Source organism: Equus asinus, chromosome 11 (genome assembly GCF_041296235.1).
Source record: "Equus asinus isolate D_3611 breed Donkey chromosome 11, EquAss-T2T_v2, whole genome shotgun sequence".
NCBI classification, from domain to species: domain Eukaryota; kingdom Metazoa; phylum Chordata; class Mammalia; order Perissodactyla; family Equidae; genus Equus; species Equus asinus.
Window position 1 is genome coordinate 14,236,484 of NC_091800.1, and position 12,861 is coordinate 14,249,344.

General features: G+C 34.2%; 1 protein-coding gene across 18 annotated transcripts in view; it reads left to right on the plus strand.

Moving 5' to 3' along the window:
- The window catches only part of PDS5B (PDS5 cohesin associated factor B), a 194,120-nt gene that overhangs the window by 151,080 nt on the left and 30,179 nt on the right, over positions 1-12,861 (plus strand). For all 18 annotated transcript variants that reach the window (XM_070520496.1, XM_070520487.1, XM_070520493.1 and 15 more), the window contains 2 exons: positions 9,715-9,783; positions 11,497-11,633. In XM_070520496.1, the coding sequence (XP_070376597.1) occupies positions 9,715-9,783; positions 11,497-11,633 (206 nt within the window). The remainder of the gene's footprint in view (positions 1-9,714; positions 9,784-11,496; positions 11,634-12,861) is intronic.

Here is a 12,861-nt window from a genome sequence, read left to right on the forward strand (position 1 = left end):
GTCTTAGAAAGTTCTGTTGGCTATTGTTGCTCCAGAAGCTTTACTGTTTAACTTTTCACGTTTAATCCTATAATCTACTTGGAATTGATTTTTGTATATGGTATGAGGTCATTGTCAAGATTGATTTTTATTTCTGTCTGACTCAGCACCATTTATTAGAAAGACTGTCTTCCTGTTGCATTTTGAAAAAAATTGAGGTGAAATTCACGTAACATAAAATTAACCATTTTAAAGCGTACAATTCAGTAGCATTTAGTACATTAACAGTGTTGTGCAACCACCAGCTCTATTTAGTTCCAGATCATTTTCATGAAGCAGTTACTCCCCATTTCTCCCAACCCCTGGCAACCTCCAGTCTCCTTTTTGTTTCAATGGATTTACCTATTCTGAATATTTCCTGTAAATGGGATCATAAAATATGTGACGTTTGGTGTCTGACTTCTTTCACTTAGCATAATGTTTTTGAGGTTCATCCACATAGTAGCATGTATCACTACTTCATTCCATTTTATAGCTTAATATTCTGTGTATGTGTGTATCACAATTTGTTTATCTATCCACTCATTGATGGACATTTAGGTTGTTTCCACCTTTTGACTATTGTGAATGGTGCTTCTATGTGTTGTGTCTGGGTAATTGTTTGAGTACCTGTTTTTAGTTCTTTGGGGTTATATACCTAGGAGTAAATTTGCTGGATTATATGGTAGTTCTATGTGTGACTTTTTGAGGAACTGCCAAACTGTTTTCCACAGTGGCTGCACCATTTGGCCTTCTTACCCAGCAATATGTGAAGGTTCCAGTTTCTTCACATCCTTGCCAACTTGTTATTTTCCATTAATTTGATTATAGCCATCCTAGTGAGTGTGAAGTGCTATCTCATTGCGGTTTTGATTTGCAATTCTCTAATAACTAATGATGTGGAACATCTTTTAATGTGCTCATTAGCTATTTGTTTATCTTTCTTGGAGGAATCACTATTCAAGTCCTTTGTCCATGTTTTTGTTGGTTTGTTTGTCTTTTTCTTGAGTTGTAATAGTTCTTTATATATTCTAGATACAAGTCTCTTATCAGATGTTATAATTTGCAAATATCTTCTCCCATTCTTTAGGTTGTCTTTTCACTTAAAAAAAAGTTGTCCTTTAATTCTTTTTATTGAGATATAATTGACGTATAATGTTATATTAATTTCAGCTTTACAACATAATACAACAAAATGTATTTGTATATATACATTGTGAAATGATCACCCTAGTAAATCTAATTAATAGCTTACCACACAGTTAACAATTTTTTTCCTGTGATAAGAAGTTTTAAGATGTTTTCTTAGCAACTTTCAAATATACAGTACAGCCACTTATACAATACAGTTAACTATAGTCATACTGTACATTACATTCCATGACTTATTTATTTTATAATTGTAAGTTTGTACCTTTTGACGTCCTTCAACCATTTCACCCATCTGCCACTGCCTGCCTCTGGCAGCTACCAGTCTATTTTCTATATCTATGAGTTGTGTTTTTTATTTTTATTGATTATTTGACTCTGAGCTAACATTTGTTGCCTATCTTCCCCTCTCTTTTTTTTCATTTCTCCCCAAAGCCTCAGTACATAGGTGTATATTATAGTTGTAGGTCCTTCTAGTTCTTCTCTCTGAGCCACTGCCACAGCATGGCTACTGACAGATGAGTGGTATAGTTCTGCGCCCAGGAACTGAATGTGGGCTGCCGAAGTGGACTGTGCCAAACTTTTAACCACTGGGCCATCAGGGCTGGCTCTGTTTTGGGTTTTTTTTTTCAGATGCCGCATATAAGAGAGATCATATGGTATTTGTCTTTATCTGTCTGACTTATTTCACCTAACATAATGCCCTTAAGGTCCGTCCATGTTGTTGCAAATGGCAGGATTTCCTTCTTTTTTATGGCTGAATAATATTCCATCTTGTATATATGCCATGTTTTCTTTATTCATTCATCCATCAATGGACACTTAGGTTGTTTCCATATCTTGGCTATTGTAAATAATGCTGCAGTGAACGTGGGGATGCAAATACCTTTTTAAGTTAGTGTTTACGTTTCCTTTGGGTAATGCTCAGAAGTGGAATTGCTGGATAATATGTAATTGTATTTTTGATTTTTTGAGGATTCTCCATACTGTTTTTTGTAGTGGCTGCACTAATTTACATTCCCACCAACAGTATAGAAGGATTCCCTTTTCTTCACATCCTTACCAACATTTGGTATTTCTTGTCTTTTTGATAATAGCCGTTCTGACAGGAGTGAGGTGACGTCTCATTGTGGTTTTGATTTGAATTTCCCTGATGATTAGTGATGTTGAGCACGTTTTCTTGTACCTGTTTGCCACCTATATGTCTTTGGAAAAATGTTATTCAGATCCTCTGTCCATTTTTTAATTGCACTTTTTTGCTGTTGAGTTGTATGTGTTCTTTATATATTTTGGATATTAACCCCTTATCAGATAGATGATTTACAAATATTTTCTCCTATTCAGTAGGTTGCCTTTTCATATTTTGGTGTTTTTATTTTCTTGATACTGTCCTTTGATGCACAAAAGTTTTAAATTTTGATAAAGTTCAACTTACTTATTTTTTGTTGCTTGCATTTCTGATTTCACATCTAAGAATCCATTGCCAAATCCGAGGTTCTGAATCTTCCCCACTGCCTTTTTTTTTTTTTTGGTAAGGAAGGTTCGCCCTGAGCTAACATCTGTTGCCAATCTTCCTCATTTTTTTTTTTTTTGCTTGAAAATATTAGCCCTGAGCTAACATCTGTGCCGATCTTCTTCTGTTTACGTGGGCTGGCCCCACAGCATGGCTGATGTGTGGAGTAGGTCTGCGCTGGGATCCAAAGCCGCGAAGCCAGGGTGCCAAAGCAGGGCACACGTGACTTTAACCACTTGGCCACGGGGCTAGCCCCCACCCCACTGCTTTTTACTGTTACTTTTATTCTAAATCACATGTACATATTCTGCTCTATTATGTTTCACACTGTCTTAATTATTATAACCAGTTTTGATAGCTAGTAGCTTAAATCCTCCAAATGTCATTAATGACAAGTTCTGCTGCTGTTGCTACTTCATCATCATCATCTTCAGGATTGTTTTTGCTATTCTTAGCCTTTTGTATTTCTATCTAAACTTTAGAATCAGCGTGTCAGTTCTTCCTGTACCACTCCTCCCCAACATATACCATACCTGGCTGGAATTTTGATAGGAAGTGTATTGAAGTATAAATTTGAAGGTAATTTTTATCATTATAATACCACCTTCCATTCCATGAACATGGTATTATAATCCTGAGCTTTCCATTTTGTGAAGATGATATGTGTCTTAGGTAGTTTTCTAAGGGTAATGTTTTCTCTGGGTGTTGTTTCTTAAATTTTGGTGTAGAGATCTTGCTTATCTTCAGGTGTGTTTGTAGACATTTTATGCGTTTTTTTTTTTTTTTTTTTGAGGAAGATTAGTCCTGAGCTAACATCTGCTGCCAATCCTCCTCTTTTTGCTGAGGAAGACTGGCCCTGAGCTAATATCCATGCCCATCTTCCTCTATTTTATAGACATTTTATGCTTTTTGATGCTATTGTAAGTAATACAATTTTAATATTTATTGTCTGATTGCTTATTGTTGGCATATAGATATAATATTACTTCTTTTTATGTTGACTTTGTATCCTGGGATTCTGTTAAAGACAATGTTTAAAACTATTAGTTTTTGCATTCTTTTGGGTTTTCTCCTTTCACAGTCATGTCAATTGTTAATAATGACAGCTTTGGTTTTTTTCTATTCCTTTCTTAATGCTTTTTATTTCTTTTTCCTTCCTTGTGCATTGGTCAGGACCTTCAAAACAATAGAAATCATCATAGCGGATATTTTTATCTCATTCCCAATCTCAGGGGGGAAAGATAGGCTAATAATTACTGATAGAGGACTGGAAAACTTCTCTAAATGGCTTACGTAGAATATCGAACCCAGTTCTTACATATTTTCTGTCAACTTCATCTTTTAATTAGAATAGTTTGTTCACATGTAATGTAAATAGTGATTTTGGTTAATTTGCCATCTAATTTTTATCTGTTCTATCATTTCTGTATTCTTTTTCTTTTCTTTCTTGCCCTATTTTTGATTAAATATTTTTATTTCATTTACCCCTTTACTGGCTTGTTTGTTTTACATTTTCCTTTTCTTTTAGTAGTTGTCCTGGAGATTACAACATGCACCCTTCCTTGACTTATTGAGGGCTAATATCAATTAGTCTGTTTTCAACTTTCAGGACAGCAGTTTCAGTACTCTAAGGGAATGTTAGAATACTTTAATTCCCTTTATTCTCTGATGCTTTTTGTGCTTGTTCACACAGGACCATTACTGTTGTTATTTTATACAGTTAACACTTATTTAGATTTACCAACGTATTTTCCCCTTTCTCTTGCTTTTCGTTTCTTTTTGTCTATGTGATGATTTTCTTTTTACCCAAAGAGTTAAAGTACTATTTCTTTTAGTGTGGATACCTGCTAATGAATTCTCGCAGTTTTTGTTTGTCTGAAAATGTCTTTGTTTTTCCTTCAATTTTTAAAGGATATTTTCTTCAGATTTAGATTTCTGGATTGGTGCATTTCCTCACCTCAATAATTTGAAGATATTATTCCATGATTTTCCATTTTCTTATCTTTTCTCTTGAAGTCGGCTGACAATCTTGTTCCTTTGAAGATTTTGTCTTTTTGCTGTGAATACTTTTAATCTGTACTATTTTGCATTGGATTCCAGTTTTACTGAGATGTATCTGGGTGTGCTTTTCTTTATATTTATCCTACTTGGGGTTTGTAGCTCTTCTTGAATGTATAGCTTTGCTATCTTTCAGAAATTTTGAATGACTTTAGGGCATTATCTCCTCAAATACTGTCTCTGTTTAATATTCTTTTTACTCTTTTGCTGTAGTTCTATTTAAACACTCTAAACATACAATTTTTGTTTTTGCTGTGACCCAGCTATCTGACATACTTTTTCTGTTCTTTTCTGCCTCTCATGTTTTAGTTTTTGTTTTCTTCTGACCTGTCTTTGAGTTCACTAATTTCCTCTTCAGATCTATCTAATCTAATGTTAAGCCCATGCATTGAATTCTTAATCGCACTTATTCAATTCTATAATTTCCTTAGTTTTTAGTGTAGCTTTTAGTTCCCTGCGAGAATTCTCATCTTGTCATTTAATGATTGAACATCTATAATTATGTTAAATTTTATATCTTTGAGCCTCAATATCTGGATCTCCTGTGGCTTTTTTCCCTCTCTCATCTGTTTTTTCTCTTGATTATTGGTCAAGTCTTGTCTTGCATGTGTTAGTTTTAATTGAGTGGTATACTTTGTGTATGAAAAATTGTGGAGATAATTTGAGATTCTGGATGATTTTATAATTTTTTCAGAGAGGATTTATTTTTGCATCTGACAGACAGTTGAACTGTTGTCAGATCACCTTCATCCAATCGCACATGCAGTGATTGGAAGCTGGGCTTCAGTTTTTGACAGATTCTTTTTCTGCTCATCTTTGTGTCTTGGGTGTGGTTGTTTGGGATCCACCCAAAAGTCTGGGGTGTTTAACAAGGACTCTACTTTTCATTGGGTCCAGAATTCCAATTTTTTTCCTTTCAGCTCTCTGACATTGATGAAAGCATTGCTCAACCTCTCAGCCTCCCTTTCAGAAGCAGCTGTCCTTTGTATGAGAGAAGCAATCCTAGTGCCAGACTCAAATCTCTGGATTACTCTTTCTTTTGAAACATTGCCCTGCAAATTCTCACTGCTTTGGTAGCTCTCTGTTTCCTTCAAGCGGATTTAAAAAAAATATTTTATCTACCCTCTCCATTTGTTCCAGTGGGAAGATAGGTTCAAGACAACCTAGTCAGCTCTTGTAAGAAACAGAGCCCCCTTTTACCTCTTCTAGTCCATTAATTTGTCTTATTCTATGTTATATTTGATATATACAAAGGAATGTATATATGTATATGGCATTTGTGTAACTTGTTTTATTATAATACAGTGAACACCTGTGAATTGTTAGCTCCTGGTGTTATTACTCTCCAAACTTTTTCTTGTTTCTTTCTTGCCTCAGGTAACCACTGTGAAGAATTTTGGGTTTATTTATTCCTGACTAAGACAAAACAGCACTTTACTGTATATCTCTCTATAAGCAACACACTTGTTTAGTTTTGCTTCTTCTTGAAGTTTGTAAGAGTTATATTATACCATATATATTTCTGGATGATTTGCTTTTATCATACACATTTGTTTCTTGGAATAATCCTTGTTATTAAATCTAGCTGTTCATTCATTCATTACTCTGTATTATATCATTGTGTAAAATACCTTATAATTTATTCTCCTAGTGGACTTTTGGAATATTTCCATTTCTTTCCTCTTTTGCACAGTGTTCCTGTGAATGTTCTTACAGAGACCTCCTAATGCACAGAGCAAGAATTTCTGCAGGTTATATTCATATGAGTGAAATTGATGAATCAGTGTATATGCATATTTAACTTTTAGTTTTATTGCTGAATTATTCTTCAAAATGGTTGTTAAAACTTATTTTTCTTTCAGCAGTGTATAACACCCATTATTGTCAGTTTTCTTAATTTTTGTCCATCTAATAGATATAGTATCTTATTATACTCTTAACTGGCATTTCTCTGATTACTTTAAGTTTATATGTCTAGTCACCATTCATGTTGCCTCCTTTCTGAAATTCCTTTTGATGACTTTTGCGTTTATTTTCTGGGTTATCTTTTTCTCATAGACATTCTTTACACACATTAATACTTTTCAGGTACATGTTTTAATATCTTCATAAAATGCATAAAATCTCATTTATGGTGTGCATTTTTACGCCCTTTATGGTGTCCTTTGAAGAAAAGTTATTAATTTTAATGTAGCTAAATTTATCATTTCTTTCTTTTTGTAGTTAATGCTTTTTACATCTTATTTAAGAAATCTTTCCCTACTCCCGTGTCATAAAAATAGTCTCCCATATGTTCTTCTAAAAGTTTTAAGGTTTTCTTTTCACACAAAATGTTTAATCTATCTGGAATTGATTTATTTGTTTGCTTTTTTGTATGCTATAACTTAAGGATTCCATTTCTTTTTATTCCCAGTACAATTTATTAGGATAACCAAGTTCCCAGTACAATTTATTGAATAATCTTTCCTTTCTCATCTTCTCTTGCACAACTTTGTTAGGTACTTTGGTTTTTAAAGTTATATTTTTTGTTTGTGGTTGATTTGGGGAATTATTTTGTAGTTTTCATCTTATGTCCATCTTTCTTGCTAAACTCTTTTTATTTTTAATCATATTTATGAAGAATGCCAGTTTTGATTATTTTCTAATCCTTGAATATTTTGTCTATATATTTCCTCATATTTCTATGTGTATTTCTTATTCTTTACCTTTTTTCATCGCAACTTCGTCTATCAGTTTTTGAAAGTTTTTCGAGTCTTTTGCTGTGATGATAAAGTTTTCGATCTTTCCTTTTTTTAAAATCATTTTTGTTTTGGTATATTTTGATACTAGCCTGCTAGTTGTACAAATGTTCATGAATTTTTTATCTTGTTGTAGTGGAAGATATAAAAAAAAAGTACATTGCTATTCTGTTTACATGAGTATCCCATTTAAATCCATATCCCATGTAATGCTTTTCATCTTGACTGGTATATTTTATCATCCTGTTAATTTTAGTTTCTCTATCATTGGTTTTGCTGTATCTGTGTGGGGTTTTTCTTTCTTTCTTTTTTTTTTTTTTGAGGAAGATTAGCCCTGAGCTAACATCTGCTGCCAGTCCTCTTCTTTTTGCTGAGGAAGACTGACTCTGAGCTGACATCCGTGCCCATCTTTCTCTACTTTATATGTGGGACGCCTACCACAGCATGGCTTTTTTGCCAAGCGGTGCCATGTCCGCACCTGGGATCTGAACTGGCGAACCCTGGGCTGCCGAAGCGGAGTGTGTGAACTTAACCACTGCACCACTGGGCTGGCCCTGTGTGGTTTTATTTTACTGTTTTTGAACCCATCTGACAGTCTGTTGGTCTTATTTGTGATAACTTTTTTGTTTTTTTTAATTTGTAATTTATGCTGATTTTTTTCTTGTGAATTAAAGTTTTTAGTGGAGTATTATGTTTGAATAATTCTTTCAAAATGGCTTGTAATTTTGAAACTCTCCTCTGTCTTGGATTTCTGAAAATATTTTTCCCCTCATTCTTGAATACTGGAATTCTGTGCTTCAAGTCACTTGGCTACAGAAGAGTCAAACATTGTCTTTTGGCTTCTACTCCTGCAGCTGAGAAATCTGAAGTTGTTCTGATTCTTGCTCCTTTGTTGGTAGATTCCCCATGGAAGCTTTCGGAATCTTTTTGATATTCTTAGTTCAGAAATTTCATTTGAATGTTTCTAATGTGATTCCTTTTTCATTATTTTCACTTCATATTTTGAAGGCGCTTCTCAACTGAAAAATTGCCTTGTAAGTTGTGTGTAAATCTTCAGCTATATGTGTGTGGGGAGTTGGCCTTCTGGATATTGAGGGCACCTGTCCGTTGCCAGAGGTGTACTTGAGGGGCTGTTTGATTTCTGTTTCCTAGTCCTCCTGGAAATCAGTCATGTCAGCTAGGGATACAAATAGAATCTCCAGTGTTCCAGGATTGCGTTCAGCTCTTTTGTTACCTTACTTTAATTTTCTGGCTGCCACCGCAAATTCACATCTCTCGATACCTGCAGTTTATCATCTCGCGATTATTCTGTGATTGTGTTGAAAAAAACTAAGTTTTTAGGAGGGTGTTTCCTTCTGTGCTTTTATGGAGATGTAAGCTCTCTAGCTCTATTAATTTTTCATTGTGTATTTTGTGTTTTTCAAAATTTTCCAATGGTTCTTGTTTCTTTTAGGCCCCTTTTATTTTCCACCCTTGCTAACTGGGATGTGTATATGTGTGTGTGTTGCCATTTTGGTGGGATTTAGGAAGAAAGCTATTAATGCATGTTTTCTGTAACATCTTCAAGTGCAAACCTTCCTAATTTTTCCTCTTCTCAAGATTTTTTTTTTTTTTTTTGGAGAAAGATTAGCCCTGAGCTAACATCTGCCACCAATTCTCCTCTATTTGCTGAGCAAGACTGGCCCTGAGCTAACATCCTTGCCTATCTTCCTCTACTTTATATGTGGGACGCCTGCCACAGCATGGCTTGATAAGCAGTGCATAGGTCTGCACCTGGGACCCAAACCGGCGAACCCCAGGCCTCCAAAGTGGAACATGTGAGGTTAACCGCTGTGCCACCAGGCAGGCCTCTCCCCTTCTCAAGATTTTTTGTATATACCTTTCCCTTGCTTAAGAACTACACTTTTTGGCTCCATTGATATTTATCCTAGTGCTTGCCAGCTGCCTTAAATAATTATTAGTCTCCAAAGGGGCTAAGGAAGGGAGTATATGTAAGAGGTTAAAGTCAGTCCTACCTCACACCTAGAAAGAACCAACTGGTGATGGATGTATAAGTGCTGTATGTGGGTGCTAGTGAAGATAGGCCTTTCAACCTTTTTGAATAATAGGCTTAGATGAGGTATTTTACTTATATATAGTGAGTGTCACTGCAGCAGATAAAAATTTCATTTGTTCACTAAGTATTAATTAAACATGAGAATTCACATTCATGTTTTAAAGTCCTTAATTTTTGTTTAGCTTCCAGGAAAAAAGACAACTAAGCTTTGGGTTCCAGATGAAGAAGTTTCTCCTGAGACAATGGTCAAAGTGAGTAATATGCATAGATCTGTTGATTTTAATATATTTAATATATTTATTATTATAGGTGTTAAAATTCCTATTTCTGTTATAAAGCTATGACTATTAAAATCATTCAAGCTTTTATATTTATTGTATAACATTATCCCATGTGCTGAGAGAGTATAGGCAATAATGAGAAACTCGAGGCCTTGTCAGTAGCTGCACATAATCTAATTTGAGAAAAAAAGAATTTGACAACTGCCTCCAAGTTGCTGCTTCTTAGATATTGACCTTTTACTGGCAAAAGACAATGATGATTTTCCTATGTACATTCTGCTATTTAGTACAGATGGTCATCCAGGTTTTAAGACACTCATGTTTTCCCTGGGATTTGATGAAACTTTTTATTTTGATTTTTAAAAAAAAATTCACCCTGTAATTCCTTGAATTAGGAATTACACATAAAAGATTGCTCATCACAGGGTTGGCCCAGTGGCATAGGGGCTAAGTTGGCATGCTCCAGTTCAGCAACCCAGGGTTCACAGGTTCAGATCCTGGGCATGGACCTAGCAGTGCTTGTCAAGCCATGCTGTGGTGGCATCCCATATGGAATAGAGGAAGATTGGCACAGATGTTAGCTCAGTAACAATCTTCCTCAAGCAAAAAGAGGAAGATTGGCAATAGACGTTAGCTCAGGGCCAGTCTTCCTCACCAAAAAAAAAAAAGGAAAAAAGAAAAAAAGGAAGATTGCTCATCACTAGTGAAGAGAATATTGATTTCCTAAAACCATCTATTTAATCTGTAACCTAGTCCTCATCTTAGTCACTGCCCAAGGTGTGACAGCTAGGAACAAATATATTAAATATTGTTTTTCTAGTTGTAATTTCTTCTGAGTTCTTTCAGTGTATGTGTGTGTGTTTTTGTTTATATTTCATATTATGAACTACTTTTTCACATTATTTCAGCTTCAGATTCTATTTCTGCAGACCTGTAGAGCAGCCCTTCCTTTTTAGCATCATTGAATGATGCTTGATACTTTTGAGTTCCAATATAAACCTGTTTTCTCAGCATTGGTCTCAAACAGCAGTTTTATATAGTTGAGTGGCACTGGACTAGAAGGCAGGCCACCTGCACTTAAGTTCATGCTTACCAAATGGCCCAGGAAAGGACTCTTAATAGTGTCTGCCACATGCCACTGTTCAAGACCCAGTAAGGTCTTGAGCCTTAGATCTGTAAAGAGCTAAGATAATATGTGAAAAAGAGATAATATACACCCCTTTGGAAAGAGTTGTTGCACACATTAAAGGCAGTAACAGCTTTTAAAGTATTTAAGTACTTCATAGTTATAAACTGTAGTACAGATGTGAGATAGTCTCTCGTAGGCACAAGAGTGAATAATTAGCAGTTAGAAACTTAACTTTTCTGATTAGAGAATTTAGCATGATGTTACTGTGGGTTCTAAAGGGTAGAATGTATGTTGAGGAAACATTGAAAAAAATAAAAGCAAAAGGAACCTGTCTTTACTTAAATCATTCGTCACTTGCCTATGGGGGGAGACATCTTTAAAACATTCAAAATTATCATCATTTTTGCAGAAAAGAATAATTCTTTTTTTGTTTCCTTAAAAAGGATCCATTAAAAATATTTCTTCATTTTTTTTAAGGATGTTATAGAATTTCTTTAAAATATTTTTCTTTAAAATGTAGCAGTGTTTTATTTGTCAATTTGTCTTTTACATAGATTCAGGCTATTAAAATGATGGTTCGATGGCTACTTGGAATGAAAAATAATCACAGTAAATCAGGAACTTCTACCTTAAGATTGCTAACAACAATATTGCATAGTGATGGAGACTTGACAGAACAGGGGAAAATTAGGTATGTAATTACTATTTCAAAATCCTTTGAATTGCACAATATTTCAACATCTGATGTAATTGTTGAGTGGTGTTTCTTTTTAAAAAATAATTGGTATTGCTTTGTAGGTATGCATGTATTTTTATTGTAATATGTTTTGTACAGTGGTTATTTCAAAATGGCATTCACGTGTGGTGCAGGGTACTGCTATATATCGTATGTATTTTAAACAAAAGAGACTTACTTTTTTGAATATCTGTTGTGAAAATGTTAATGTACCAATCAATAACTGATGTTTTACATTCTTGTTAATGTCTAAGGAAAAAGAACACACTAGGTAGAAGGCAATTTACTGACTCTGTTTTCAGAAGTATAAATATATGGAAATTTAAAAATGTACTTGATGTAAATTATTTAAACCACTTCTTTGTTTTATTTGAAAGATGTAGGATAGTATAGTGATTGAAAACATGGACTCTGGAGCCCAGATTCAAATCCTGGCACCACCACTTACTAACTAGGTGACCTACAGCAAGTTACTTTAACCTTTCTGTACAAAATAAAGATGATGATTATACCTCATCTATGAAAGAGAGATAGTGATTATACCTATATCATTTAGCTATTATGATAATTAATTAAGTTAGTATATTTAAGGCATTTAAAACACAACCTAGCACATAGTAATTACAAGTATTGATGGTGTAGTGGTTATTATGTCAAGGTTAGCTGAAATTTTGTCCACTATGAAAACACAAGTGCCGTTTATTGCCTCTTATTGGTAATAAAAAATATGAGAGTATCTTTCTTTCTTTAATTTATCTATCTTAAAGACTTTTATAACAAAATAGAAAAAGGTGACTACCAGGAGCCTTCTACCTTTCCATCTTCATTTCTGTTCTTAGATGTTTTGCTCATGCCACACTTTTTGCATCAAATGTTAACAGTGGCACATCCTTCTCAAACAAATTAAATAAAAATAAAACCTGGTAAACCATTCCACGTGTAGAACTCATCTGCCTACCTTCTTTCAGTCTAATTAGTTTCATCACCTCTCTACTCTCATAATTTATATATGCCACTGTTTAGGATTTACATCATAATTGGAGAAGAAAATTTTCCTTAGTATTAATACATTTTGTCTCTAAAATTTATTAATTGCATTATTTTTGTGCACGTTTTAAAGATCTCATCTCATCTGTTTTTATTCATGGTATTCTTTAACAAAATCAAATGTATACTTGAATTC